The following is a 25,279-nucleotide window of genomic DNA, read 5'->3' as shown; positions in this document are numbered from 1 at the left end:
AATGATTTCTTGGCTTCAGAAACACTATTAACTAAGCCATTTTAAAAAAATTCACTGTAATTGTTCTGCAGCTAAGGAATTAACATATTATCATGCTATTTGTGGGCATGCCTTGTCTCTGAAAAAAAACGCCTCCCTGAAATTCACTTATCAATTTATTTAATATATAATCTAAAATTCGGCCCATGTGGAGAGCAGCCCATGTTTGATCCCTGACTCATACAGCATGTAAGGAGCCTGTCCCTCTCACTCTACACTCAAGGTCAAGTGTGGCAGAGACCTGAGCATCTCACTCCTGCTCAGTGCAGCAAGGAGACCCGAGGATGGCAGTGGGCATGTCACTGTCCTCAGCATCTGAGCAGAGCAAGGCTCTGGGAGGCAGCCCACAGGGAGCTCCACTAATGGGTTCAGATGTGCAGTGTTTCAATACAGGGTGTGCTGAAGGTGCATGGTAGTCCTTGAGAAATGTCTGGAGCAACAGTTGACCCCAAGACTTTTGAAACTGTAGTCAAAACTCTCGGGGGACGCTAAGAGTGCAAGTACTCTTCCCTCTGTTTCTGTGGATACCATGGAGACATGCTTGTCCTAGACACAAGAATTCTCTTCCCTGTATTAGCCCATACAATCTGATGGAAGATTGCCCTTTCCTGCCCATGGGAACACCTGAGTTTTATAGGGCAGTTGCCAGTTGCACAATGTGAGAGTGGTCCCACTTGTTGCTAAGACGCCGCAATCCAGGAATGTTCTGTTGCTTACCAGTAACCCTGAAATCAGCCTTATCACCAATAAAAGAGAAGATCCTGTACAACAGTATCTCTCTGAATTGGTCCACCCACGAAGTGGTTAAAATATCTACGTGACTTCATGGCTGGGATCACTCCTTATATTAAAATCCCATCCTGCTTCAAGTTTCACTGAAGATCATCCAAGGCAGGAACACTTACAGCTTTGTCAAATGCAAATGCTGCCAAATTCTGTTCCTATTCACTACTCCTCCACGAAGGATTTCCTTTGCGATGTAACTCAGCCAGGACACCGGTCTGAACATTTCTCCTGAAGCATAACTGATGGCCCCCACCAAACACTGACATCCACTGTCATACTCACTGACATCCACCAGTCACTTAAGCATAGAGGAAGTTAAAACATGTGGTTCCTTACTGTCTTTTGATCGGGGCTAGACACAACACTACCCAAACAATTTGGAGTACAATACCCAGGGTACCAACTCCTGTGGGTGACCAGCCAGCTCAGAACATCTGCTGATAACTGAACAGATGCTTTGTATCCTGAAAGCATCAACAAAAAGCCATTGCACCTCACTGCCCATCACCCATCAGCCCAGCACCCCCCTCCCCTTCTCCCACCTCCTTTCTGCACCTGTCTTGTCCAATGCAAGTGAGCCCTGCTCAGAAATCCTCCCTAGATACTTCCTGGCAGAGGGAGAGATTTCAATCAGCATCATCCCTCTGGAAGGGTTACATATTTGTTAAGTCTGCCTTGCCTAAATGATTGATATTGATTTCAAAATGTGATTTCCTTTGGGTTCTTTTTCTCTGTTTTGTTTCCCTGTTGCAGACAGGACATGGGGAAGGAGCTTACAGCATCCTCTAGGGATGGATGGATGGATCTGCTCTGCACATCAGCCTCCTGCTGATGGTCCACCCCCCACACTGAAGGGCTGTGGCTACGATATTAATGAAGCCCCAAAGCCAGCTCAGAGGAATGCTGTGCAAACAAAGCTATATGAATAAGCACTGGGTTTATTCTCAAGATTAAATACAGCAGGGCTCAAAACTTCATATTTTTAGCCTGATTTCCTAAGAAAACACAATGCTTGTGTCCTGCTATCCGCTTGTCTCTCCTCCCAAACAACTTTTGACCTCACTGGCAACTTCAGCCAAGGCTGGCTGCACGCGGGACTTGGCAATATTAAGGTCTTTCACATACTATAAAAAGGGATAGCTGTGGAGTGTAAACATCTGGGCAGTGCCCCCATGCCAGGAAGGGCAAGCAAAGCTTGGCTGCTGCCCTCACCACATCAGCTGGCCACCAAGGCACCAGGCTGCAAGAGGGCACTGGAGGGGAGGCAGCCAGAGCTGTCTGCAGGAATCAAGGGTTACAGCATGGAGGTGGGATCCCTGAGCTGGGGACAGCGAGGGGGAGGAAGGATCAGGGTAGATAGTGAGGAACTGAAGACAGGAGGGCAAGGAGAGAACGACACTAGGGAAAGGATCTGGGATGTAACTGTGGAAGGGAAAGCTGCAGGACACCAATCCACAGGAAACAAGGCTTCGTTAGCCTCGCTGCTCACGGGATAACAACAGGCCTAAAAAGGAAAAGAGATGAGAGTTTTTTCTGCCATTTCCCCCTAGCCATGAGGACAGAGGATCAATGCCTTTTAACTTCTGCTCTGATCATAGTTAGCACCTCACTTGCACAGCTGCCATCTGCAAAGCATTCTGGGATGCAGTTTGCATGAGAAACGTTTCTGCAAAAAAAGAAAGGTCTTAATTGGGTCTGTGCAGAGAGCTCCCTGCGACCCTCTGTGGCTCTGTGCTGGTCCCAGGCTCTCCACAGGGATCCGAGGGCAGGACCAGGCTCTGAAGCTGTACTTTGTTACTGCCTGAGCAAACAGTTAAGATGATGAACCTGACAGACAAGCACAGGTCAGGGGATGTAAAACAAGGGACAAAGGAACTGTTCTTACCTTATAGATCTTTCCCTCTTCAGTACCAACGAGAAACAAATAGTCTATCTTTTTATGAAAATCAAATGCTGTCCCGCAGCCTGTTAACATAAGAAAGGTCTGTCAGGCAGAGAATTGGTTCATCTGGCCAGCACACGCTCCCTGCCTATGGTACACACACACTGCCAGCCTCTTCAGAAGTGGTTTATTAGCCAGAAAGTCCCAAAAGAAATTACAGCCACCCCTCCTAGAAATACTTCCCAAGCTGTGCCTGTCCCCAGGACTTGCGATTTGAAAAGCCAACATGGAGAAAGGGAAAAGGGAACTGGAAGGAAACTGGAAGAACAGATTGGCCTGGGATTCACTTTGGCAGAATTTAAAATGCCTGGTGCAAATCTAAGAGTCGTGAGGATCAGCCCTGCCTCCTATTGGGGAACAACAGATCTTTTCTGTTTGCTTAGTATTCACAAAAATATAAATGGTTTCCCATGCATAATAGAGCCCACCATGTCATACCTCCCTCTGCCCTTTTCATCCTTAGCTCAGAAGCCATTTAGCAGGCTCCATTCAGTAAAGCCAATAGCAAAGGATGTGCTTTGGGCAAAAATCTTATGCCAGACACAGAAGGATCCTCTTAACTTCAAAAGCCCTGAAACAAGCAACATTGTGAACTGTGTCTAAAACAGGCGTCACAGAATCATAGAATGGTTTGGGTTAGAAGGGACCTTAAAGGCCATTGAGTTCAAGCACCCTGCCACGGGCAGGGACACCTCCCACTAGACCAAGGTGTCAACCACAATATGATGTGACTCCCTGAAATTTTGTGGCTTCTGTTCCTGAAGCAGATGAAACATCACCCCAAAAAAGCCAATTCTCATGGTGGTGAAAGAAAATTTCAGCAGGGTCCTTGAGCAGAAGATGGGATGCCTGCTGAGTGCCAGAGCAACCTGGAGCAGTTGACCATCAGGGACACTCAGGACAATCATCAGAGGAGAAACAGGAACAAGCAGACAAGCTCAGAAGCGCATTGCTGCAGAGAACTTTCTGCAAAGGCAGCTGTCTTAAACGTTATGTCTTTAACGTTAACAAAATGTAGTCCTCAAAGGAATTGTTAAGGTCATTTCAACCCTGTAATACTGTCTGCATTTTTAACATTTAAATAGATTGTTAAATATTCAAGAGAAGTTTGAAAGTCTTTGAAAATCCATTTCCCAGTAACACTAACAAATAATCCCAAAGCCCCTGGGAGTTCTGCAGTGTGCTGCTTTAGCCAGTCTCTTGCAACCTATGTGGCAGTGCAAACCTTCTCACAAATCGTTTGGCAGTTACTAGCCTAGGAACACAGCAATCTTTAAACACAGAGCAAGTGCCTTCTCTAAACCCAGGCCACAGCTTCACAGTCAAAAGCAGGTGCAGTAGGATGATTAGGGGATTCCTCAAGGCTCTCTCTGGATTCCAGGACCTCCAGAGCTTACTCATCCTGTCCTATCTCAAACACAGGGTGGTCAGGATGAGGGGATTCAGCCTAGAAGGACTGGACTGCTTCCACCTTGTATGGAAAGAGCCTAATATAGCTCAGAATAGATGCTGTGCTTTTAGAGAGCCAAAACCCAACGGGGGACATCCCACCACTAGCTGGACAGCCTGTGCACCCAGGAAAGGGCAAACGTTGCTTCTCATCTTTATTTGGCCAGCCCAGACCAATGTCTGGTAGGAAGAACAAAACTGACTTAGTTTTGACAAACACAGGTAATGCCTGTGCCTTGTCCACATTCGGATATCCCAGTAAAATGGACATTTTTTGTATTAATGTTCATCTTTTTCTGCAAGGAAAGGCAAGATGTAATCAGCAAAACTGGACCCAATTAGTGGCTATTGCTCTAGACCTACTTTGCCCTACTACATGATGAAAGCAAGGAGGCGTAACCCTTTTTTAGCTCCTTTCCATCTCAACATCCCACTCCCAATTTAATTCCCCAGAATGACTGATTAGAGGCTTTGTGTCAGTAATTAATCAGCATGGCAAGGACTTGGGCTCCTACCAAGCGTTTGCAGCTGCAGCCCCTCTGGACCCTGCCTCGTTGTTCCCTCGACTGACAGCTTGATGACATCTGTATGAACCAGCTCATTCTGCAGGCAGAGGAGATTCCACATGAATAACAGGCTTTACAGCAACAATACAAGAGACATTCAGTACTTTGAAATGGCAAATTTTATGGAGGAATTTTAACAAGCTGTCCAAAAGTTGCTTAATGTTTCATGCTCGTGGTTGGCAACTTGCTAACACGCTGTTTTACATAAAACCTCCAGGAAACGGATGCTTTGGTGGACTGGAACTGAGAGCCATTGGTTCATCACCCAGGCACATGCAGCTGACCTGGAAAGCTTTGGGTTTCAGGGCAATGTTTCTGAGTGGAGGTTGACACTGCCAGCTTAAATCATTGTGTTAAGAGAAATCACCCTGCGTGGTTTAAGATGGGTATTGCGTATTATCGTAGAGCTAACTAAAACCCACGCTAATGGATAGTAACTTACCACCTTGTCAGTCGTTGCTTCTTGCCATCCTCCTGTTATCCCCAGGGCAGCCTCAGATCCCAATTCTCACAAACTCACGGGCTATGAGGTTCAAATAACAACAACACCCAGCAGGCAGTTCCCCCAAGGGAGAAGTGCTCAATATTGCTGTTATCAGCAGAGCTCTAACGAGCTCTCATTGCAGGCCACGACACTGCAAAAGGCTGTCCCCCAAAAAGTTTAAAGTCGAGGTGGGAGACAGAAGACAGATGAAAATAGACACAATGTGGGTGAGTATGAGGAAACAACGAGAGGGCAAAAATCCATTCTTAGACGAGCTTTGGGAATTAAAATACCACTGCGGAATGGAGTTGGTTGTGAATATAAGAATACCCTGGGGCTGATAAAAAGAACAAAGAACTAAAGATTAAATTAGTGAGCAGTGTGGGCTGAGGACTGGATGTTTTCATGAATCTGCAGATTTCCCACTGGAGCACTGTGAGAACAAAACATAACTTCTTAGCTCAGTGAATCAAGCTTTAATTGGAGCTTCCCTAAGCCTAGAGCTGGACTCAGGTGGAAAAAGATTCTGCCTGGCAAAGTCAATCCCAGGGAACTGCATTTTAGGGAAGGTGGGAGAAGACTTTGTGAGCATCTGCTCAGTACTGCAGGGGAGGCAGCGTTGTGTAAGACATTTTTATCATATTTTGGGGCTACAAATGTACAGAAGGATCAAGAAAGATCAAAAGCCATAACATGATGTACTTCCTTCTCACTAAGGCAGTAACTGTTCTCTGGGAGAGCAGCACAAATCAGGTCAGACGACTGCAGCCTGCAGAGTCCTGCCTTCTGTTAGTGACTCTTCTTGCAGCATGTGGGTTACATCAAGTCGGATTCAGTGGGTAAAGGCAGGAGTGATGCTAAGAAAGAGACCATACATGCTGGTGTTTGTGTGCAAGAATTGGAAAGGGCGGTGCCTGGAGCATCCAGGAACAGAGCATACTCCTTGTGCCACTCGCTGCCCACCCAGACAGGAGAGCTGAGGGGCTGCTGGGAGCACAGCCAGCACATGTTGAACAGGCACTTGCTTCTGCTCAGGCTCTCAGGTCCTCTTGCTCTCCAGAGAGTGTCTACTGTGTCCAAGCCATGGCTGGTGGCCACATGAGTCTGGTGTGAAGAGAAGCTTTGGAGCTGCCCGCAGCTGATGATGTTGATATACCCGGTGTGTCTAACAGAGGTCAGCCCATAGATGTGCTAGCACACTTACTCTTTATTCTAGGAGAAAGAGAAACCAGAGAGACTTTCTCTCTAAGCACACATCCTTCTGCAGCCTCTCTCTGAAGATGCCTCCCAGCACCTCCACCTGGCCAAAGCCTCTGTGGACATCTTCTGTAGCCTCTCACCTTCACAAGGAATCTCACTTGCACGGACTTCCCTGTTGTATTGTTTTTATTTTGTACCCAGCTTTTGCAGTCTGGAAAATGCATCTGTTCCTGGGGCTGTTTGTCGCCAGAGTCATTCACATATTCCTCTGGGTAAACAGACTGTCGACAGTTTGGCCTTCCAGGAATACTGAACAATAATATGTTGTTCTGCCTAACAATTGCAAAGCACTTTGTAAGCATTAGTGAATTAGGCCTTAGAGCTGCCTGTTTGCCTTTAGTTGTTATTAGCCTCCAGCAAGGAAGGAGGCCCAGGGCTGTTCAGTAATTTAGCTCTAGGCCACACAGGACGTGTGAACTATGGCTACTAATCAAACCTGGGCCTCCTTCAGGCCAGTGAAAGAGAGAAGCACTGCCAACCGATTCCTTGATGTGGCTCTGACAGCTCTCCTTTTTGATAGGCAATGTGTGCACCCAAAGGGGGAGAGCAGAACCATCCAGCTGCAGAAGTCCTGCAGTCTCTGGTGAGAGAGAGAAGCACTGCCAACCGATTCCTTGATGTGGCTCTGACAGCTCTCCTTTTTGATAGGCAATGTGTGCACCCAAAGGGGGAGAGCAGAACCATCCAGCTGGAGAAGTCCTGCATCCTTCCTCACCATTTTACACCTCCACGATGACCCAAAACCAAGTCAAGACAACAGCCTAAGCACACACAGTTCATATGCTGTCTCATGAAGTCTGTCCAAAGTGATTGTGCCCACTTCTAACAGCAAAAGCCAATATGGTCAAGGCAGATCAACTGTCTCGAGCTAACATTTGACAACTCTTCTATCCAAATTTTGAGTGTGGCTTGCCAAATATCCATCTGGAAGTAAGACTGAATTTATTCACTTTCTGCTCTCGGCTTTGGAAGTGTCAAACAGCTATCAGTGTTTGAAGAAGCTTTACTTCTGGATAGTCCTGTCAAAAAGATTAACGGAGCTTTCTTTCATTTATTCCCTATTTGCACTATAGATTTGCAGAATAGAAGACCTCTGGAGTCTCTTCAATTTTATTCTAAATAAAACCCAGAGATAGCTCTTTTGTAAAACTGGAATTCAAGCAGATTGTCCATTTTTCTTTGCTGAGTACGACCCTCAGATTTTAACAAAATGCCCTTTTCGTTCCGTTTCTTGGTTTCTCCATTGAATCTCCATCTAAAAAAAACCAAACCTAGACAGCACCTAAAGGTGCTAAGGTGCAGCACTTCTGCCTGCTAAGCACATACCAGCTCTGGCAATTGCAGATGTAACTTCATCTGAAAAAAATCTTAAAACAGTGCTTTTCACATGGGTGTGGCCAAGTTTATAACAGAAATGCAGGCAATTAGTAGAAATGACATTGTGCTAAGCGGATGCAGGTCTCAGAAATCACACCAAGGATGCTTAAGTAGATATATCAACATGCTCACATGATAGAAAAAAAAAACAGCTTACGATGTGGGAACACAGTTAAGCACAGATGAATCACAGAAATGCTGCAAAAGACTCTCTACCAGATAAGTTACCATTCAAGTCCATCTGCAGGCTCTTGGGTTGTCCAAGTTGTGGCATTTCTCTGAAGCAAGAGGCTTAACCCAGTGTTTCTTGCCTCCTAAGTGGAGCAGGATGAGCACACTTGGTTATGGGGACTCAGCAGATAGCTGTAACCTGCCAAGTCACCTCAACTGGATGTGTTTAGCTGTAGGCGTTGTTATTACCCACTTCAACATAAATCTTTATGGGCATTTCTATACAGGGGATAAAACAGGAGCTGAGTGCTGGGACAATGTTAGCTTGTCCCTGCTAGGGAGCTCTGAGAGCTATTCTGGGAGAAGGACTTGGGACACGCTTGCAGGAGGGATTTTTGCACCTAAAGCTGCATGTATGAACCTGGAGGAGTTTTTAAAAAAGAACTTAAAAATAAATGCTTAGAAGAGGCTCCCACTCCTGAGGTGAACATGAGACTAACATTTACATATAATGCACGACATGAATTCCTTGCCCATGGCAGCAAGGCCTGAAATTTTCAGAACAGAGAAGCCTACAGCAGCTTGATGTAACAGTTTGAAAAAATGAGCGCCCAAGGATATAAAGAAATTTCTTTGCTGGCTGAGGAATAATGGGACAACTGCTTCAAATTCATATTTAGGGCAATTCAATTACTATTTAAGTAAAAGATTTTGAAATCTTCAAATTATAAAGTCAAATAGCAGACAGAAAATACACATGCTGAGATTCAGAGACATAAATCTAAGGGTCATTTAGGGGCATTAATGTTACGTTTCTATCAATGTATGTACTCCAAAAGAAGAAGTGATCAAAGGCAGGGCATGCAAACAGTTAACAAAGGTTGTCTTGGATGTGAGCTGGGGGAAACCCTCTGCCTGTCTGATTGCTTCAAATGCAAGCTTACTCTATGCTACTTTGACCACGAGGGCAGAAATGTGCACCTTCCCTCTCCCATTCTGAATTGCAGTCTGCAGAGAAGCATTTTGGGGTGATAGTCTTGAAGCTGGGGAAGAAAGCAGATCATTCTGCTCTGTCTCTGGATGACCCTCCTGGGTCAAGGAAAGTTTCAGAGCAAGAACCCGTCTTGAATTTCTGCTGCCGCAAAGCAGCAAAATGACCTCTTTTACTCAGGTCCGCAGGCTGCTACAGGTGCAGGCAGGACCAAGGTTAGGTCCTTAGCAAGGACTAGTCTGGTTCTGCTCATTTCAGAGTTTGACACGGAGTCCAAACCCAGTTGTGACTGCACCTGCAACCTTTTGCTGCCACTTTTTTTCAAACCTGGCTCATTATAAATAAAAATAAAACTAATGCATCACTGAACTTTGGAGGCAATTGGCTATCATTTGGCTGGGAAAATAAATTGCCACCTATTTTTTACCTTAACTAAAGTCCATGAAACAATCCGCCCATCCGAAGAGACAGAGAAGAAGTTCAAATTGTTGTCTATGTCATCCTTCTGCCACTTGACCTTAAAACAAGAAGACAGTCCCAGTTAGCATAGGGCACTCAGCACCAGCAGGACAGAGTCCCAGGCCCTCAGCAGGGCTTTTTTGAAATCCTTCCTGAAGAGCAGTGGTTTCTCCTGCAGAGGCCTGACGCTGTTGCAATGCATGAGGTACCTGGAGGTTTCAGTTTCAGACAGTTTCAGACATGTCCCCAGCACCTCCATCACTCATTTCCCTGCAGGAATGCTGCACAGCGGGCAGAGCCCCAGCCCCGTGGACTCTGCACACACTCCCAGCCATCTCCCCCAGCAGCAACGAGACCATTGCCATCAAGGATAGACCTTGTGAGGTGTCTGAGCTACGCAGCACTCGGCACTACAGCACAACACCATCCCAGAGATCCCTAAAACACCTCCAAACAACACCAGCAGTGCTGCGAAAAGGTCCCCAAGACGCCCGAGTACCTCACTGACCCTGCCCAAACTAACCCTTTCGTGTTGGGCTAATTACTCCAAGCGCAGTGCCATCAGGCTACCCTTCAGCCAGACAACCTCAAATTAGCTTTCTGTCCCTATGTGGGGTACAGACGAGCCCTTTAGGCAATGTGTGACACAGGTCCTTGGGGCACTTCTGTTTCATAGAGATGAAAATGTCTCCATTAAAATTGAAATCCTCCCTACACCTTCAGAGCATCTGTCTGCCTGGTAAGGAGATTTGCCTTTTGACTGTGACAGCTCAGCAGGAGAGATTAGAACTCAGATAAATGGCTTACAGTTTAGAAGAGACATTTCAGTTAGACCAAAAGCATTAAGAACGCTCAATTTTCAGATCTGGGAATTCAATCAGACTGAAGGGAAAAGGATGACTTGTCACTGGGCCTGTCAGCACACACTCCTGTGGGCATCTGTCAGTTCAGGATGGGGACAAGCACTTCAGCAGGTTCTGCTGAGGTTTTCAAAGGTATATCTGTTCCTGACCAAGTAGTGCAGGAGATACATTTCCCTAAACATCATCCCATAAACATGATAAATGGTCATGATTATCCTAGAGCTTACCAAATACTCTATCTACGCCCAGCTATTTATCCGGTACCTATTTCAGAAAGCAAGCAGCATTCTCAATACTTTAATTACATAGATTGGGTATTGTAACGATACTTCCTTGGGAAAAACAGTGTTAATTCTGTTTTGTAAAATTGTTTATACTGTGAAGTTCTGTGGAGCGAGAGACTCACCAAAGAGTAATTAATCCTCTAGTAAACAAGCTTCCCACCTAGGACACAATATTATGAGGAAGGAAAAATAAAACATAAAAGGAATCCATCTGAAAATACATCAAAATGCCAGTTTCAAGTCCATACAATGCAACTGAAGAGTCTCCAGTAGTAAATACCTTTGAACATCCTTGCACAGGAGAAATTGTAAGCCTCCAAATGAAACCAGTTCTGCTATGTGGTGTTAAAGGAATGGTGCAATTCAATATGGCCCAGAATAAAATGGCTAACGATAAAAAGACAGGTTCAACAGCACATATGGAGAGCAGTGATTTCCAAGGCTCACCATGATGCACAAAATGTGCAGGGTATATCTATTCCAGGATCATCTCCCTGGGATCATGAGCTACTGCTGACAATGACGGTCACCAGCAGCTGCTTCAGATGAAGGGGCTGGTGTAGTGAGCAGTTTTAATTCAAAGTGAGAAACGCTGAGTCCAGGGGGAACTGATTACAAGCACATGCTCACACTGGGCACAGAAAAGGGGTCATGTTTCAAATCAGAGCTTTTTAAAATGCCACTCTAAAATTGCCTGACAATAAAATGTTTTTATTTGTATGTCCAACACAGCTCTCCTCTAACTCATATTCTCCTTTTTCAGTCTACTTTGCCAAATATTTGGGAAAACCAGTCACTTCCTGTCACCCTCTAAGGCAAACTGACTTTGGCTGAGGTAAGGGAAGCTATTTCTCAAGAGAGTATCTGCTATGAAAACACCGTGCAAAAGTTTTGCCATTTAAACCTGGGAACCATTAGCACAAGTGGCTCAGATGTCCTCTATTGGCACAGGACCACACTGCAAGAAAAGGTGGCCCCCAGGGTCTGAAACCTGCAGCGTGAAGCCAGCAATGGCCTGAGCTGCATGTGAAAGACAAAAACAGGTGACACATACCTGTACTGGGGTCATTACGGGTCTGAGCCAACACCAGAAACCTGGAGCCACCATCCAGGTTGCTGATGCAACACACTAGGATCAGAACTGGTCCAGACCCTCTCTGAAGGAAGAGTCCCAGCTTGACCCCTGATCAGGGCATGCATCCAGACACTCATTAGGGAGCTCGAGGGGTGCATGGGCAGCCACAGCTGAGTTCCCAGCTCTGCTCCTGCCAAGGACATTGTAGACATTTTGCACTCGAAATAGAGCCAAGTGATAGCCCATCACACCAGTGGGAGATACATGGATGAAGGCTCAGTGGCTGGAGTCCACCCTGATCAACCTGTGCAGACACAGCTCCTGAGTCCTCATGTCTACGCTAACACAGTGTGTTGCAGGAACCTCATCTGGAGGTGACCGACAACCTAAGCTTTATCATGACCCTATGGGTTTTTTTTTCCCAAACCAATTCCTTTCAGCATTCCCCAAGGAAAGAGCCAGTCTCCTGGGTTTGCCCTCTTTAAATATGCTCTCCCTGATGGAGATTTATTCCAGTTTTCTACTATCTGTACTCAGTTAGGTTGCACAACTACTTCTCTTCATCTGTTACATAGAGAGGTGGAGTCAACAGCCCCCAAAAGCAAGCAGGCTGATTTGCTCTGGGTACACTTGCTCCTACATTTAAAGCAGCCAACAGTAGCTGAGTAAGGTACGTATCGTAGACAGCCTGAACACAGTCCCTCAAGGGCATCAGGATTTGCCCTCAGATGACTGTCAGCAGCTCTCAGTGACGTTAGCCTGAATTTCAGAAAACAGAAATTGGCACTTAATACTTTCAATTTTCCTTCAACACCTCTGACACTTTAATAGTGTTTGTGATCTTTTTTCTCCTGATCTCCGAATCCCATGAACGCTTATTAGAGTAATTAGCCTTCATGATACTGCAATCAAATCGGGCATCTGCTCAGAACTGGCCTTTTTTCTGCTCCCAGAGGCCCATGAACATGGCACAACCTCCTGTCATTAGCAGTATCCGTGCTGTGCGGGGAGGGGCATTTGACGAGAGAACCAGTCAATTGTGTGCATAGTGGCAAGAAGTTAATTCTTTCCTGAAGCACGGTATAATCAGCACAGGATTTCTGGCTGCATGAGACAATTTATAGCAAAAGTTCAATTACTCTACAGTAAGAGTAAAGAACCACATGAGAAAGGAAAGTGTGTGTAAACAGCAGGAAGGAGACAAGTAAACATAGAGCAGCAAGTCATACACTGTGCCTGATCATGACAGGACCTGTAATAAAATCAAGGATCTGCTGCTATTTTTGCAGGGTGATCTTTAACCTGACTATTTCTGCAGTGCAAAATCAGTGTGTGAAACTCATTACTGCGAGAAGAGCCTACCTCCTTTTAATTTTTATTTCTTAAAGCCTGTTTATTTACAAAGAAGTTGAGAATATTCAAACCCCTATTTGTTCATAGAAAAATTAAGATTAAAACCTGCGTGTTCACTGCTACGTACAGCAGGTTAGCAGGGCAATAATCCATGAATTCCTAGCAAGAGAATACTATCATCCTTGCCTAGGGCAGCTGGTAAAGTCTCTTGTCCAGCAGGGGATTAGACTATTTATCCGATCTGGTTTAAAAATTCCCATGTTTCTGATGTCATTCCCACAAAAGAAATAATGCTTGATCAGTTTTCATGGCACGGAGGCTGTTAGTCTCTCACACAGACAAAATACAATCGGTCAAAATCATCTTGGCCACGAGGCTGCCAGAGGCAGGATTTGCCTGCCGTTCTTGAAGGGTGACTCCTGCTACTGCAAACACAAATCCCTCCAACTGCCCCTCGGCTCACCACAGCTCGGCTGTGGGGTGCCACATGCAACACAGGCACATCCCCTGACGAGCACTTCCCTTCCCATAAATTATCCTTCAAGGAGCCCTCGGCCAGCACCGGTGTACCACATCCCCGCTGACACCTGTCCTAAGAGCATTTTGGTCATTCAATACCTAAAAAAAATGAATAAAGTCTGTCACAGGTAGAGTAGAGGAAAGACAAAGGCATTATCAAATCACCAGCCCACGGCTACATGAACGGGCCAAGCAAGACCCTCAGACGACTCCAGCAAGCAAACAACTTGGGCTGCTGAGGGAAGTCTCTGCCAATATGTCCTGGGGACAAATTGTTTTCAGTGCCAACCTGGCAATCAGTGCAGCCCTCAGAAAAACCATCATGGCGATGCAGGGTTTGGAATGACCCCAAAATTATGCCTATTCTGCTCTGAGGCAGGATCAGACACATCCCTACTGGTGACATTGGTGAAAACTCACAAAGGCTGTTCTCATGAGCCTCCAGCAACAGGCACTCAACAACTTCCCTGTAGATATGTCAGTGCTTAATTGGCCTTATACAGGAAAATTCCCTTATTGCAAGTCAAGCCAATTACTCCTTACCATCTCCCCAGTGGACACAGAGAACAACAGTTTATTGCCCTTTTTATAACAGTCTTCAAATGAGCAAGAAAAGATTGCTGTGTCCTTTCAACTTTTTTCCTAACCCAACAAAACCAGATGTTTCAACTGTTGCTTCCAGTTCCTGCTCTCCAAGCCTTCACTGTTCCTTTTCTTCACGATCAGCCCTTCTCTGCAGCAGCAAACACGTGGTACAGGGCCATCCCTAGGCACTAGCAGTGAGGAGTTACAACCTTTTCTATCTTATATTCCTACTAATAAATCAGAATGACACATGCCTTTGTGCAGCAGTATTGCACTGCTGACCATTGGCGGTGATCTGTTCTACTCTCCCCTTCCGGCACCCTGCTGCCTAACCAGTCATCCCCTGTTTCGTATCTGTGCATTTAATTTCCTCTTTCTAAACATAGTATTTGCTCTTGTCTTTATTGGATTTCATCACATTGATTTGGGGCCTTTCTCCCAATTTATCAAGATCATTTTGAACCTAATCATGGCCTGCAAAGTGCCTTGTCCTCCCAAGGGGGCCTCCCTATTCTGTAATCGGAGTTGTTAATGGAAGTATTGACCAAAAGAAGGTCAGGACTGACAGCTGGAGGGTCTTAACTTGAAGCTTCTTCAGGGTACAACAGAAAGCTCTGTATCACTGCTCTTTGAGCATGCTGCCTGAGCCACCCGAGCTGCCTCTTTACGATGATATTACCTAATTCATATTTCTCTGCTTTGGTTATAAGAATGTCACTGTGTGAGCCTGGATCAAAAGCTTCAGTCAAGTCAAGATGGATAGAGGTGATAACCTTGACTGCCTCTCCCTTCTCATGAGGCCCATTTCTCTAAAACAAAGGAAAGGAAAGAAAAGAAATTATACGGGCTTGACAATTTATTCTGGACAAGTCCATGTCGGCTTCTCTGAATCACCTTATTATCTAGACATTTACAAACAGTTTTGCCATTTATTCCAGTGTTTTTCCAGTCATTGAAATTGGTCCTGCTGGTCGGTAATTCCCTGAGTCCAATCCTACCATTTTTCTCCAGATATTTTTAATTTCTTCCAGCCCTTCGAGACCTTTTTTCCTTTTCTTGGCCATGCTTGTCCTAACAGGCCAGAGCGTAGCCTGGTGCACTGCTGTGGTATCATCCATACTTTGCAAGTCCCTGTGGCTGACTTAGGATGCCTCTACCCTGGGTGAATTGTCCAGATGCTGGTTTCTAGGCTGTGGTACCTTGTCCATGCCACTGTCCCTCCTGCATGCAAGGACAGTTTCTTTGAGGAAAGCACCTGCAGAAACCTCTTTTGCCGGAGACTGGTTCTGCAGTATCCCTGAAGAGCGTTTTGGGATTGATGACAGCACATTTTATATCTAGCACTATTCCAGTCTGCCCATGTGACAGGTGTGAGTCCACAGGCAACAGCAGAGTGATGCTTCCCTTCACCCATGCCCAAGAGCACACCCCAGCCCTGCCTCTGAGCCAAGGTACTCAGTCATCTCAGATGCCGTAAAAGGGCTTGCACGTTAACACCAGTGTCTGCTTAAAATACAGGATGGATGTAGCCCAAAATCTCCCTAAAATGCTTGATAATGATCAGAAATTGATCTGGCTACTTCTTTAAGTACTCCAGGGTATGTTTAAGCCAATCTTGCTGATGAGCAAGAGCCTGTCTCATCTGAATATTCTTTAACATGCTCTTTCCCTCTTCTGACCTGTGCTTTCATCCTCTTGTTACATTAATCATACTAAGCAGCCAGCCTCAGACACTCATTGTAAGATTAAACAATACAGCATCAAATATTTCATCCTTCTGCATACACTCAGTATTAGCTGAAAGCTTGCTTTAGTAATGAGCCCACATTCTTCATTCTTTTAACTTCTAATATACTTACCAAATATTTTTCCCTTCCCTTTTATGACCCAGGATAATCACAGCTCATTTTGCACCTTCACTTTCTCTGTATTAACTTGACTTTGTGCTTTTCTGTAATACTCAGTTGTAGACACACGTCCTTGTTTCTGTGCTTCAAGAGTTTCTGTGTAATTCACTGCCGAGCTCTAGATGCAGCCACATGGACCTCTCTCAGAGAGAGCCTGTGGTCCTGCCCAGCCCAGCAGCTCAGGGAGCTCACCCATCTGCCTCTGTAGCTGATCGGAGCCGCAGTCTCTTGCAGGAGCCAAGCTGTGCATGACGGGAGCACAAAGCCTTTCCAGCCCCTCCAGGCTCTCCCAAACACCCTGTTTTCGTACCTTGGGCAGACAGGGCTAAGCAGGGAGACTCAGACACTTTTCCTCACGCTCACGCTGGCTGAAGACTTTCACTCCAGGCTTCCCACTGGCAAACATCTGCTCCTTGAGCAAGCATCCACACACAGTGGGGGAACAAGCCCTCAGCTCTGTTCTTAGCTGTGCCTGCCCTGGTAGCAAAGCACAGACACAACCCCCCTGTCAAAACCACATTTCCCTGGTGTCTTTGTGCACAAACCTGGGCCAAAGCAAAGCAGCAGCAGAGCTCTGGGGCTCTCTCAGGGTAGAAGAGCTGAACACATGCTGTGATTTAGCAAGAGCACAAGCTCTCATGGATGCAGTTTGTCTGCTTCCATCACACAATGACCCAGGCCCTCAGCTCACAGATGAACACAGTGTAGGTGCTTGCAGAGGCAAACAGACCAACCTCCAACCAGGAGGACCCATGCAAGCCTGGAAGTGTTAGCCCAACAGTTGGCACCTTTGCTCTGTGTAGAGGATATTTTCTCCATTTCACTGCTATCCTGTTTTTCAGTCTGCCTCAGCACCATGCTGAGGGCTCATGCTGAAGTGCTGAATCTATGATAAATTGCTCCATAGGTCACAAATCATAGAATACCAGATTGGAAGGGACCTCAAGGATCATCTGTTCTAACCTTTCTTGGCAAAAGCACAGTCTAGACAAGATGGTCCAGCACCCTGTCACCCTGTCCAGTCAAATCTTAAAAGTGTCCAATGTTGGGGAATCCATCACTTCCCTGGAGAGATTATTCCAATGGCTGATTGTTCTCATGAAAGATTTTCCTCTTGTGTCCAATTGGAATCTCTCCAGCAGTGACGTGTACCCATTAACCCTTGTCTTTTCCTTGTAAAAAGGGAGTCTCCATCTTCTTTGTAACAACCCTTTAAATACTGGAACACAGTGATAAGGTCTCCCTTAGGCCTTCTTTTCTCAAGGCTGAAAAAACCCAGCCTTTCCCCACATGGCAGGCTTCCCAGTCCTTTGATCCTCTTTGTGGCCCTTCTGGACCCTCTCCCGCATGTCCACATCTTTTTGGATAGTGGGACCAAAACTGAACACAATATTCCAGGTGTGGCCTGAACAGCGCTGAGTAGAGTGGGATAACGACTTCTTTATCTCGCTGATGATGCCTTTGATGATGCAGCCCAGCATCCTTTTGGCTTTCTTTGCCCCAGCAGCAGAATACTGTTCATTCATGTTGATCTTGTCCACCAGGACCCCCAGCTCCTTCCAGGTGTGGCCTGAACAGCGCTGAGTAGAGTGGGATAACGACTTCTTTATCTCGCTGATGATGCCTTTGATGATGCAGCCCAGCATCCTTTTGGCTTTCTTTGCCCCAGCAGCAGAATACTGTTCATTCATGTTGATCTTGTCCACCAGGACCCCCAGCTCCCTTCCCACAGAGCTGCTCCCCAGCCAGGTAGATCCCAGTCTGTGTTTTATCAGATGCAAAACACTTGTCCGTGTTGAACTTCATAAGGTTCTAGTCATGAGTCTCTTCCAGCCTATACAGGTCCTCCTACAGGGTGCCTCTCCCTTCTGAATGTCCGCTTCCCTGCCCAGTTTAGTATCATTGGCAAACTTTGTCAACGTACACTCAATCCCATCATCCAGCTCACTTGTTGGGCCAAATATTGATCCCTGGAAGACCTGTAACAGGTTGCCAGGATGAACCCTCTGGGTGCGGCCTGTCAGCCAGTTCTCCATCCACCACATCGACCGCTTGTCTAGACCACAATGCATCAGTTTCTTTAGCAGGAGGCTGTGGAAATTGAAAGCGTTGGAGAAATCCAGGTAGACAATGTCCACTGATCGCCCCACATCAACCAAGCAGGTTACTTTGTCATAGAAGGCCATCAGGTTTTTCAAGCACAATTTGCTGTTGGTGAATCTGTGGTGGCTTTTCCTGATCCTATGCTTCATTTGACTTGTGATAGCCACCAGGAGGATTCCTTCCATAACTTTCCCAGGAAATGAAATAAGACTGATGGGCCTATAATTCCTGGAACCTCCTTTAAACCCTTCTTGTAGATGGGGGTGACATTAGCCTTCTTCCAGTTTTCTGGGATGTCTCCTCATCTCCACAACTTCCCAAAGACTACAGAGAGTGGCCTCAAAATAACAGCAGCCAAATCACTTACCACCCTCGGGTGGATAACGTCAGGGACCATCAAATTGTATGGGTCAAGCTCTTATACTAGTTCATGTACCAACTCTTCCTTCACTGGCAGTGGGTCTGTGCTTGCATCAACCCAGATTTTTGTTCCCAAGGCCTGGGGCCCAGCACTGCTGGTAAATGCAAAGAAGAAAGTGTTGAGAACCTCTGCCTTTTCAGCATTATTGATTAATTCACCAATAATTTCAGTGTTAATTCACCTCTCCTGTTTAAGCTCAGGCCAGTATTCCCCTCTGTTTCTGCTTGGTTTTTTATGTACCTGAAGAACCTTTTCTTATAGTTTTTGACATCTCTGTCCAATTTCAATTCAAGCTGAGCTTTTGCTTTTCTAACTGCCTCTCTGCACACATCTTCTGGAGCCAGGCTGATCTCTCCTGTGAATTGGTGCAAATATTCTCCCGGACTCCCCTACAGCAGTCTCTGATTTGATCTAAGAAGCAGTTCTCATTTCTTCCCTCTGTCACCTCCAAATGTGTTTCTTGTTGGTTCCTGCCAGCAGACCAGCATCTGGAAACATGAAGTCATTACCAGCAGAGAAGAAATCTTTCACGTTCTCCTCCAGTCAGTAACAAATTGCCTTTTTCTTTTTTTTTTTTTTTTTTTTTTTTTTGCTGTGATTTAGCAAGAGCACAAGCTCTCATGGATGCAGTTTGTCTGCTTCCATCACACAATGACCCAGGCCCTCAGCTCACAGATGAACACAGTGTAGGTGCTTGCAGAGGCAAACAGACCAACCTCCAACCAGGAGGACCCATGCAAGCCTGGAAGTGTTAGCCCAACAGTTGGCACCTTGCTCTGTGTAGAGGATATTTTCTCCATTTCACTGCTATCCTGTTTTTCAGTCTGCCTCAGCACCATGCTGAGGGCTCATGCTGAAGTGCTGAATCTATGATAAATTGCTCCATAGGTCACAAATCATAGAATACCAGATTGGAAGGGACCTCAAGGATCATCTGTTCTAACCTTTCTTGGCAAAAGCACAGTCTAGACAAGATGGTCCAGCACCCTGTCACCCTGTCCAGTCAAATCTTAAAAGTGTCCAATGTTGGGGAATCCATCACTTCCCTGGAGAGATTATTCCAATGGCTGATTGTTCTCATGAAAGATTTTCCTCTTGTGTCCAATTGGAATCTCTCCAGCAGTGACGTGTACCCATTAACCCTTGTCTTTTCCTTGTAAAAAGGGAGTCTCCATCTTCTTTGTAACAACCCTTTAAATACTGGAACACAGTGATAAGGTCTCCCTTAGGCCTTCTTTTCTCAAGGCTGAAAAAACCCAGCCTTTCCCCACATGGCAGGCTTCCCAGTCCTTTGATCCTCTTTGTGGCCCTTCTGGACCCTCTCCCGCATGTCCACATCTTTTTGGATAGTGGGACCAAAACTGAACACAATATTCCAGGTGTGGCCTGAACAGCGCTGAGTAGAGTGGGATAACGACTTCTTTATCTCGCTGATGATGCCTTTGATGATGCAGCCCAGCATCCTTTTGGCTTTCTTTGCCCCAGCAGCAGAATACTGTTCATTCATGTTGATCTTGTCCACCAGGACCCCCAGCTCCCTTCCCACAGAGCTGCTCCCCAGCCAGGTAGATCCCAGTCTGTGTTTTATCAGATGCAAAACACTTGTCCGTGTTGAACTTCATAAGGTTCTAGTCATGAGTCTCTTCCAGCCTATACAGGTCCTCCTACAGGGTGCCTCTCCCTTCTGAATGTCCGCTTCCCTGCCCAGTTTAGTATCATTGGCAAACTTTGTCAACGTACACTCAATCCCATCATCCAGCTCACTTGTTGGGCCAAATATTGATCCCTGGAAGACCTGTAACAGGTTGCCAGGATGAACCCTCTGGGTGCGGCCTGTCAGCCAGTTCTCCATCCACCACATCGACCGCTTGTCTAGACCACAATGCATCAGTTTCTTTAGCAGGAGGCTGTGGAAATTGAAAGCGTTGGAGAAATCCAGGTAGACAATGTCCACTGATCGCCCCACATCAACCAAGCAGGTTACTTTGTCATAGAAGGCCATCAGGTTTTTCAAGCACAATTTGCTGTTGGTGAATCTGTGGTGGCTTTTCCTGATCCTATGCTTCATTTGACTTGTGATAGCCACCAGGAGGATTCCTTCCATAACTTTCCCAGGAAATGAAATAAGACTGATGGGCCTATAATTCCTGGAACCTCCTTTAAACCCTTCTTGTAGATGGGGGTGACATTAGCCTTCTTCCAGTTTTCTGGGATGTCTCCTCATCTCCACAACTTCCCAAAGACTACAGAGAGTGGCCTCAAAATAACAGCAGCCAAATCACTTACCACCCTCGGGTGGATAACGTCAGGGACCATCAAATTGTATGGGTCAAGCTCTTATACTAGTTCATGTACCAACTCTTCCTTCACTGGCAGTGGGTCTGTGCTTGCATCAACCCAGATTTTTGTTCCCAAGGCCTGGGGCCCAGCACTGCTGGTAAATGCAAAGAAGAAAGTGTTGAGAACCTCTGCCTTTTCAGCATTATTGATTAATTCACCAATAATTTCAGTGTTAATTCACCTCTCCTGTTTAAGCTCAGGCCAGTATTCCCCTCTGTTTCTGCTTGGTTTTTTATGTACCTGAAGAACCTTTTCTTATAGTTTTTGACATCTCTGTCCAATTTCAATTCAAGCTGAGCTTTTGCTTTTCTAACTGCCTCTCTGCACACATCTTCTGGAGCCAGGCTGATCTCTCCTGTGAATTGGTGCAAATATTCTCCCGGACTCCCCTACAGCAGTCTCTGATTTGATCTAAGAAGCAGTTCTCATTTCTTCCCTCTGTCACCTCCAAATGTGTTTCTTGTTGGTTCCTGCCAGCAGACCAGCATCTGGAAACATGAAGTCATTACCAGCAGAGAAGAAATCTTTCACGTTCTCCTCCAGTCAGTAACAAATTGCCTTTTTCTTTTTTTTTTTTTTTTTTTTTTTTTTCCCTCCCTGTGTCACTTGCCTCTGCTGTTTGCCCAAGGGATCTGCTGCATTGAAAGTCTCTTCTGCATTGAGTCCATGTTGTCAGACCCTTCAAGGCCTGTGTGTATCTAGGATTTGATTATGGCTTCCTGTCTTTGACAAAACTTAGGCAGTGTTTTGTAATACTTAGAATAAATACATTTAGGCAGAAAACAGCGTAACGTATTTCACATTGTGACTACATTTGCTCCCTGCCCCCCCCCCTTTTTTTTTTTTTTTTTAAATTTTTTTTTTTTTTTTTTTTTTTTTTTTTTTCATTTATTCCCCTCCCTGTGTCACTTGCCTCTGCTGTTTGCCCAAGGGATCTGCTGCATTGAAAGTCTCCTTCGTCATTCAGCTCTTCTGGAGTCCTCTGACTTCCTGCTTTGCTGGAGCAAATAGTTTGTCCCTCTTTGATGCTGACACAAAGTAGTGCTTCTACAACAAAGTCCCCAAATGCCCTCCACCAGGGACATTGCCAGCTATTCTTTGTTTGCTGCTTATCATGCACCCCAGCCTGGCACCATAAGTGGGCCTTCTCACCAGAAGTCAAACCAAGGCCAGGCTCCTGGAGGAGCACCTGCAAAAAGCAAGGCTGCTCTCCTGCCATCAGTCACAAGAGACACACAAAAATTATTCACTTGGTCACCTGGAAAGCAGAGGCTACTTAACTCACATGCAAAATAACTCCAGCATCAGTCTTTATGCAGCAAGAGACAGGCAGAGCAAGTTTCAGAGGTGAGGAGCAGAGCAGTGTCTGGAGTCCCCAGTACTAACTTGGACAGCAGTGCAAGTTTTCCTATGTGGAGGTGGGAAGAACAAAGACAGAAAGCTTCACTTCTCACCATGGTTAGTTGGGATAAAGGCAAAGAATGACCTAAATCCAGATGACTCACTTTGACTCGAGGCAATGACGAAGACTTTAAAGAGCTGTGATCACTGGGTGCAGACTGCTTACTCCAAGATTTAGGTCAAGGCAGCCCAGTCAGCCTCTTTGGCTAAGCCTGTACTTGGGGGAGAAGGAGCTCCCGGGTCCTGATTACACTTTGGCCATATAATACAACTGTGTGAGGAGAAGATTTCGCTGTGCCCTGGCTGCATATGGGTCTAGGCTTTCTGCCGAAAGTAAGCCTGGGCAGGCAGGCAGGGAGGAGCCATGGTAAACGCCAGATGGTCCCTCAATGAGGGAGACCAGAACCATGTGGTGACCAGCATGTCTGTCTTAGAGCCTGGATGGCAGGCTACAGCATAAAGGGCTCCTGCCCTGGGGGGCATTCTCAGCAAAAGAGATTGCTGGTTTGTACCAGGGCTTTTTACCATTTCTGTCTGTTATACTGGAAAGCAGACAGCATTTCTGCTGTGGAACATCTAGCAAGAATGAAAGATGTCCAAAAATATAAGTTTTGGTCATAGAAGATGTTAGTCCTTGATTTTGTTCTCAGAAGCCCTGCTGTGAAAGCCCAGTCCTTTTCCCCATCCAGAGCCCTGAGGTCTAGAAATGGTGCTTGTAAAAGCACAGTGAATGGATGAACCCAACCACCCAACCACAACTGAAGAGGAGCAACCATCCCAGAGAGGAAGAATCAGGCCTGCCATATGGGGAGAGCTGGGCTGCCTCTGTCAGACTTGAGAGTCTTTGCACACCAGAAACCTCATGGAGAAAAGCAATCCTCATGAGTTGGGGGGCACTAACACCTTTCTGTTACTGCCCGAGACACCTACATGAGGAAGAAGCTGGGGATTGTCTTTAGAGGGGAAAGTGACTTTTTTGGGCCAGGAGGCTGGTGCCTGTGTGGAGCCAGAATCAGATATCCCAGAAAGGTTCATCTGAGCCTCAGCCTCTTGAGACCCCACTTATTGTTAACAAAAAGGAAGGTAGGACCCATGACAAACCACAGGTAAAGCACAAGTATTAAGGCCTTCCTTCTTTCAAAGCCATGTAAAAAGATAAATTTTAACTAGATATTTAACAAAATTAACTTTAAGGAGCACAGGTCAGCATGCTGAGACAAGACAGACATATTCAAGACCTGATGAAATTCAGCCTGGAGTGCCTAAAGGAGCAGCTGAAGCAATCTCTGAATCATTCCCAATTATCTATGAAAACTAGAAGGCAGGAGAGGTCCTGGAGGATAGGAACAGGGCAAAAATGCCCCCAGGAAATCCAAACCAAAACCTGTCTTGAAGGATAGGTTAAAGGACTGTGGACCAGTCAGCCTAACTCTGAACTTCGAGAGCTGGAACAAAGTATTAAGTCATCCATACATATTTACAGGATAAGAAGATAAGGAGCAGTGAAATAGGCTTGTAAAGGAAAGATCTTGTCAAACAAAATTTATTTCCTTCCTTGGCAGGGTAATGGGTCTAAAGGATTACAGGCAAGGAGTAGATGTGATTTGCCTTTAATTTTATAAGGCTTTTGGCATACTCTTTGTGATGTTTTCAGAAGCAAGCTAAGAAACGGAGGCCTAGATGGAATTACTATGAAGTGGATGAGTGATTGAAAACGAATTTTCAAGAGTCATAATCAGTGATTTCTTGGCCACTTGGGAGAACATCTCTAGATGGTTCCCACAAGGGACTGTCCTGGGTCCAGTTCTATTCAATATTTTAATTAGTAAGTTGCATAGTGGATTGCAAAGTACACGGAATATTTACAGAAGGCATAGCTTAGAGACAGAGAATTCTGCTAGGATCAAGATTCAAAGTTATCTTGACAAACTGGAGACATAGCCTGAAAACAATAAGGTGAAATGTGATAAAACAAGTGTAGAGGGACACAGACAGGAACAAGTAAGCATATAAACATGTCAAAATTAGGGCATTTCCGATTAAGTGACAGTAGTGCAGAAAAGGATCAGAGGCTGGTGCAGGAATCAGCAAAGTGATACTGCTGGAGGGAATTGCAGAGAACCTTTTCACATGCACTGAGAGGCATGTACCGTGTGGACAATGACTCCAATCTGTCAGTACTGGTGAAGATGGCTAGACCGCTCAAGGTCATTTTAAAGAAAGCATTTCAGGAACAATATCACACCATCTGTGATGTCATGGTGGGAAGGCCTTTGCCAGCTCTCATTTCTGTGGTTCATGTACAGTTCCCTAGTTCCAGAAAGGAAGGATCAGTCTGATTTTAAATTCAGCCTCAGCTCTCAGGAGTTTACTGCATGTCACGTTCAACCACACTGTGACTGCTTCATTCACTGCAATAGATGAGACTGCTTTGTATAGCAGACAAGTCTTTTGAGTGTGAGTAAAAGCTGATGGAGAGATATAAACAAAAATTACTTTCATTTACATATATATATATAAAAACTTAAAAATCAATTCATTGGAAAACGTTCCTATCTTAAAATCTGGGTTTTCTTTTAAATGCAAATGTTTCAGTTATGACAGCAATCTGCAGATAAGGGAGCTGCTAAGCAAAGGAGGGTTCTCAGTGCTGTTCTGTCCTTTGTAGAAAAATTTGTTGACACTTTACTGTAAAATCATGCAAAAAGACAGAATGGATCGGCTCAGTGTGCTTAGGAAGTAAACTTGTCCCCATAACAAAAGTCATTAAAGAGATAAGGTCTGCAAGGACTAAATCTTCCTAAACTTAAGCCAGTAATATTTAAATACTTAACTGTACTGTTTGCTTTAGAGAGGAAATGTTCAAAGATCCCAATGCCTTCCAGTCAGTTTGGGCTTCCTTCA

General features: G+C 45.5%; 1 protein-coding gene across 4 annotated transcripts in view; it reads right to left on the bottom strand.

Moving 5' to 3' along the window:
* DNAI1 (dynein, axonemal, intermediate chain 1) overlaps window positions 1-25,279 on the bottom strand; it is a 161,263-nt gene that overhangs the window by 52,466 nt on the left and 83,518 nt on the right. For 2 of the 4 annotated variants that reach the window (XM_014952436.1, XM_014952437.1), the window contains 3 exons: window positions 9,493-9,582; window positions 4,732-4,819; window positions 2,711-2,790 (listed from right to left, as the gene is read on the bottom strand). The exons of 1 other annotated variant lie outside the window; for it this stretch is intronic. In XM_014952436.1, coding sequence (XP_014807922.1) covers window positions 2,711-2,790; window positions 4,732-4,819; window positions 9,493-9,582 — 258 coding nt within the window. The remainder of the gene's footprint in view (window positions 1-2,710; window positions 2,791-4,731; window positions 4,820-9,492; window positions 9,583-25,279) is intronic. One more of the 4 variants, XM_014952438.1, reaches the window with a different exon arrangement.

This window comes from Calidris pugnax, unplaced genomic scaffold (assembly GCF_001431845.1).
Source record: "Calidris pugnax isolate Ruff unplaced genomic scaffold, ASM143184v1 scaffold220, whole genome shotgun sequence".
Classification (NCBI taxonomy): domain Eukaryota; kingdom Metazoa; phylum Chordata; class Aves; order Charadriiformes; family Scolopacidae; genus Calidris; species Calidris pugnax.
The sequence above is the reverse complement of the archived record's forward strand: the minus strand, read 5'-3'. Positions and strand labels throughout refer to the sequence as shown.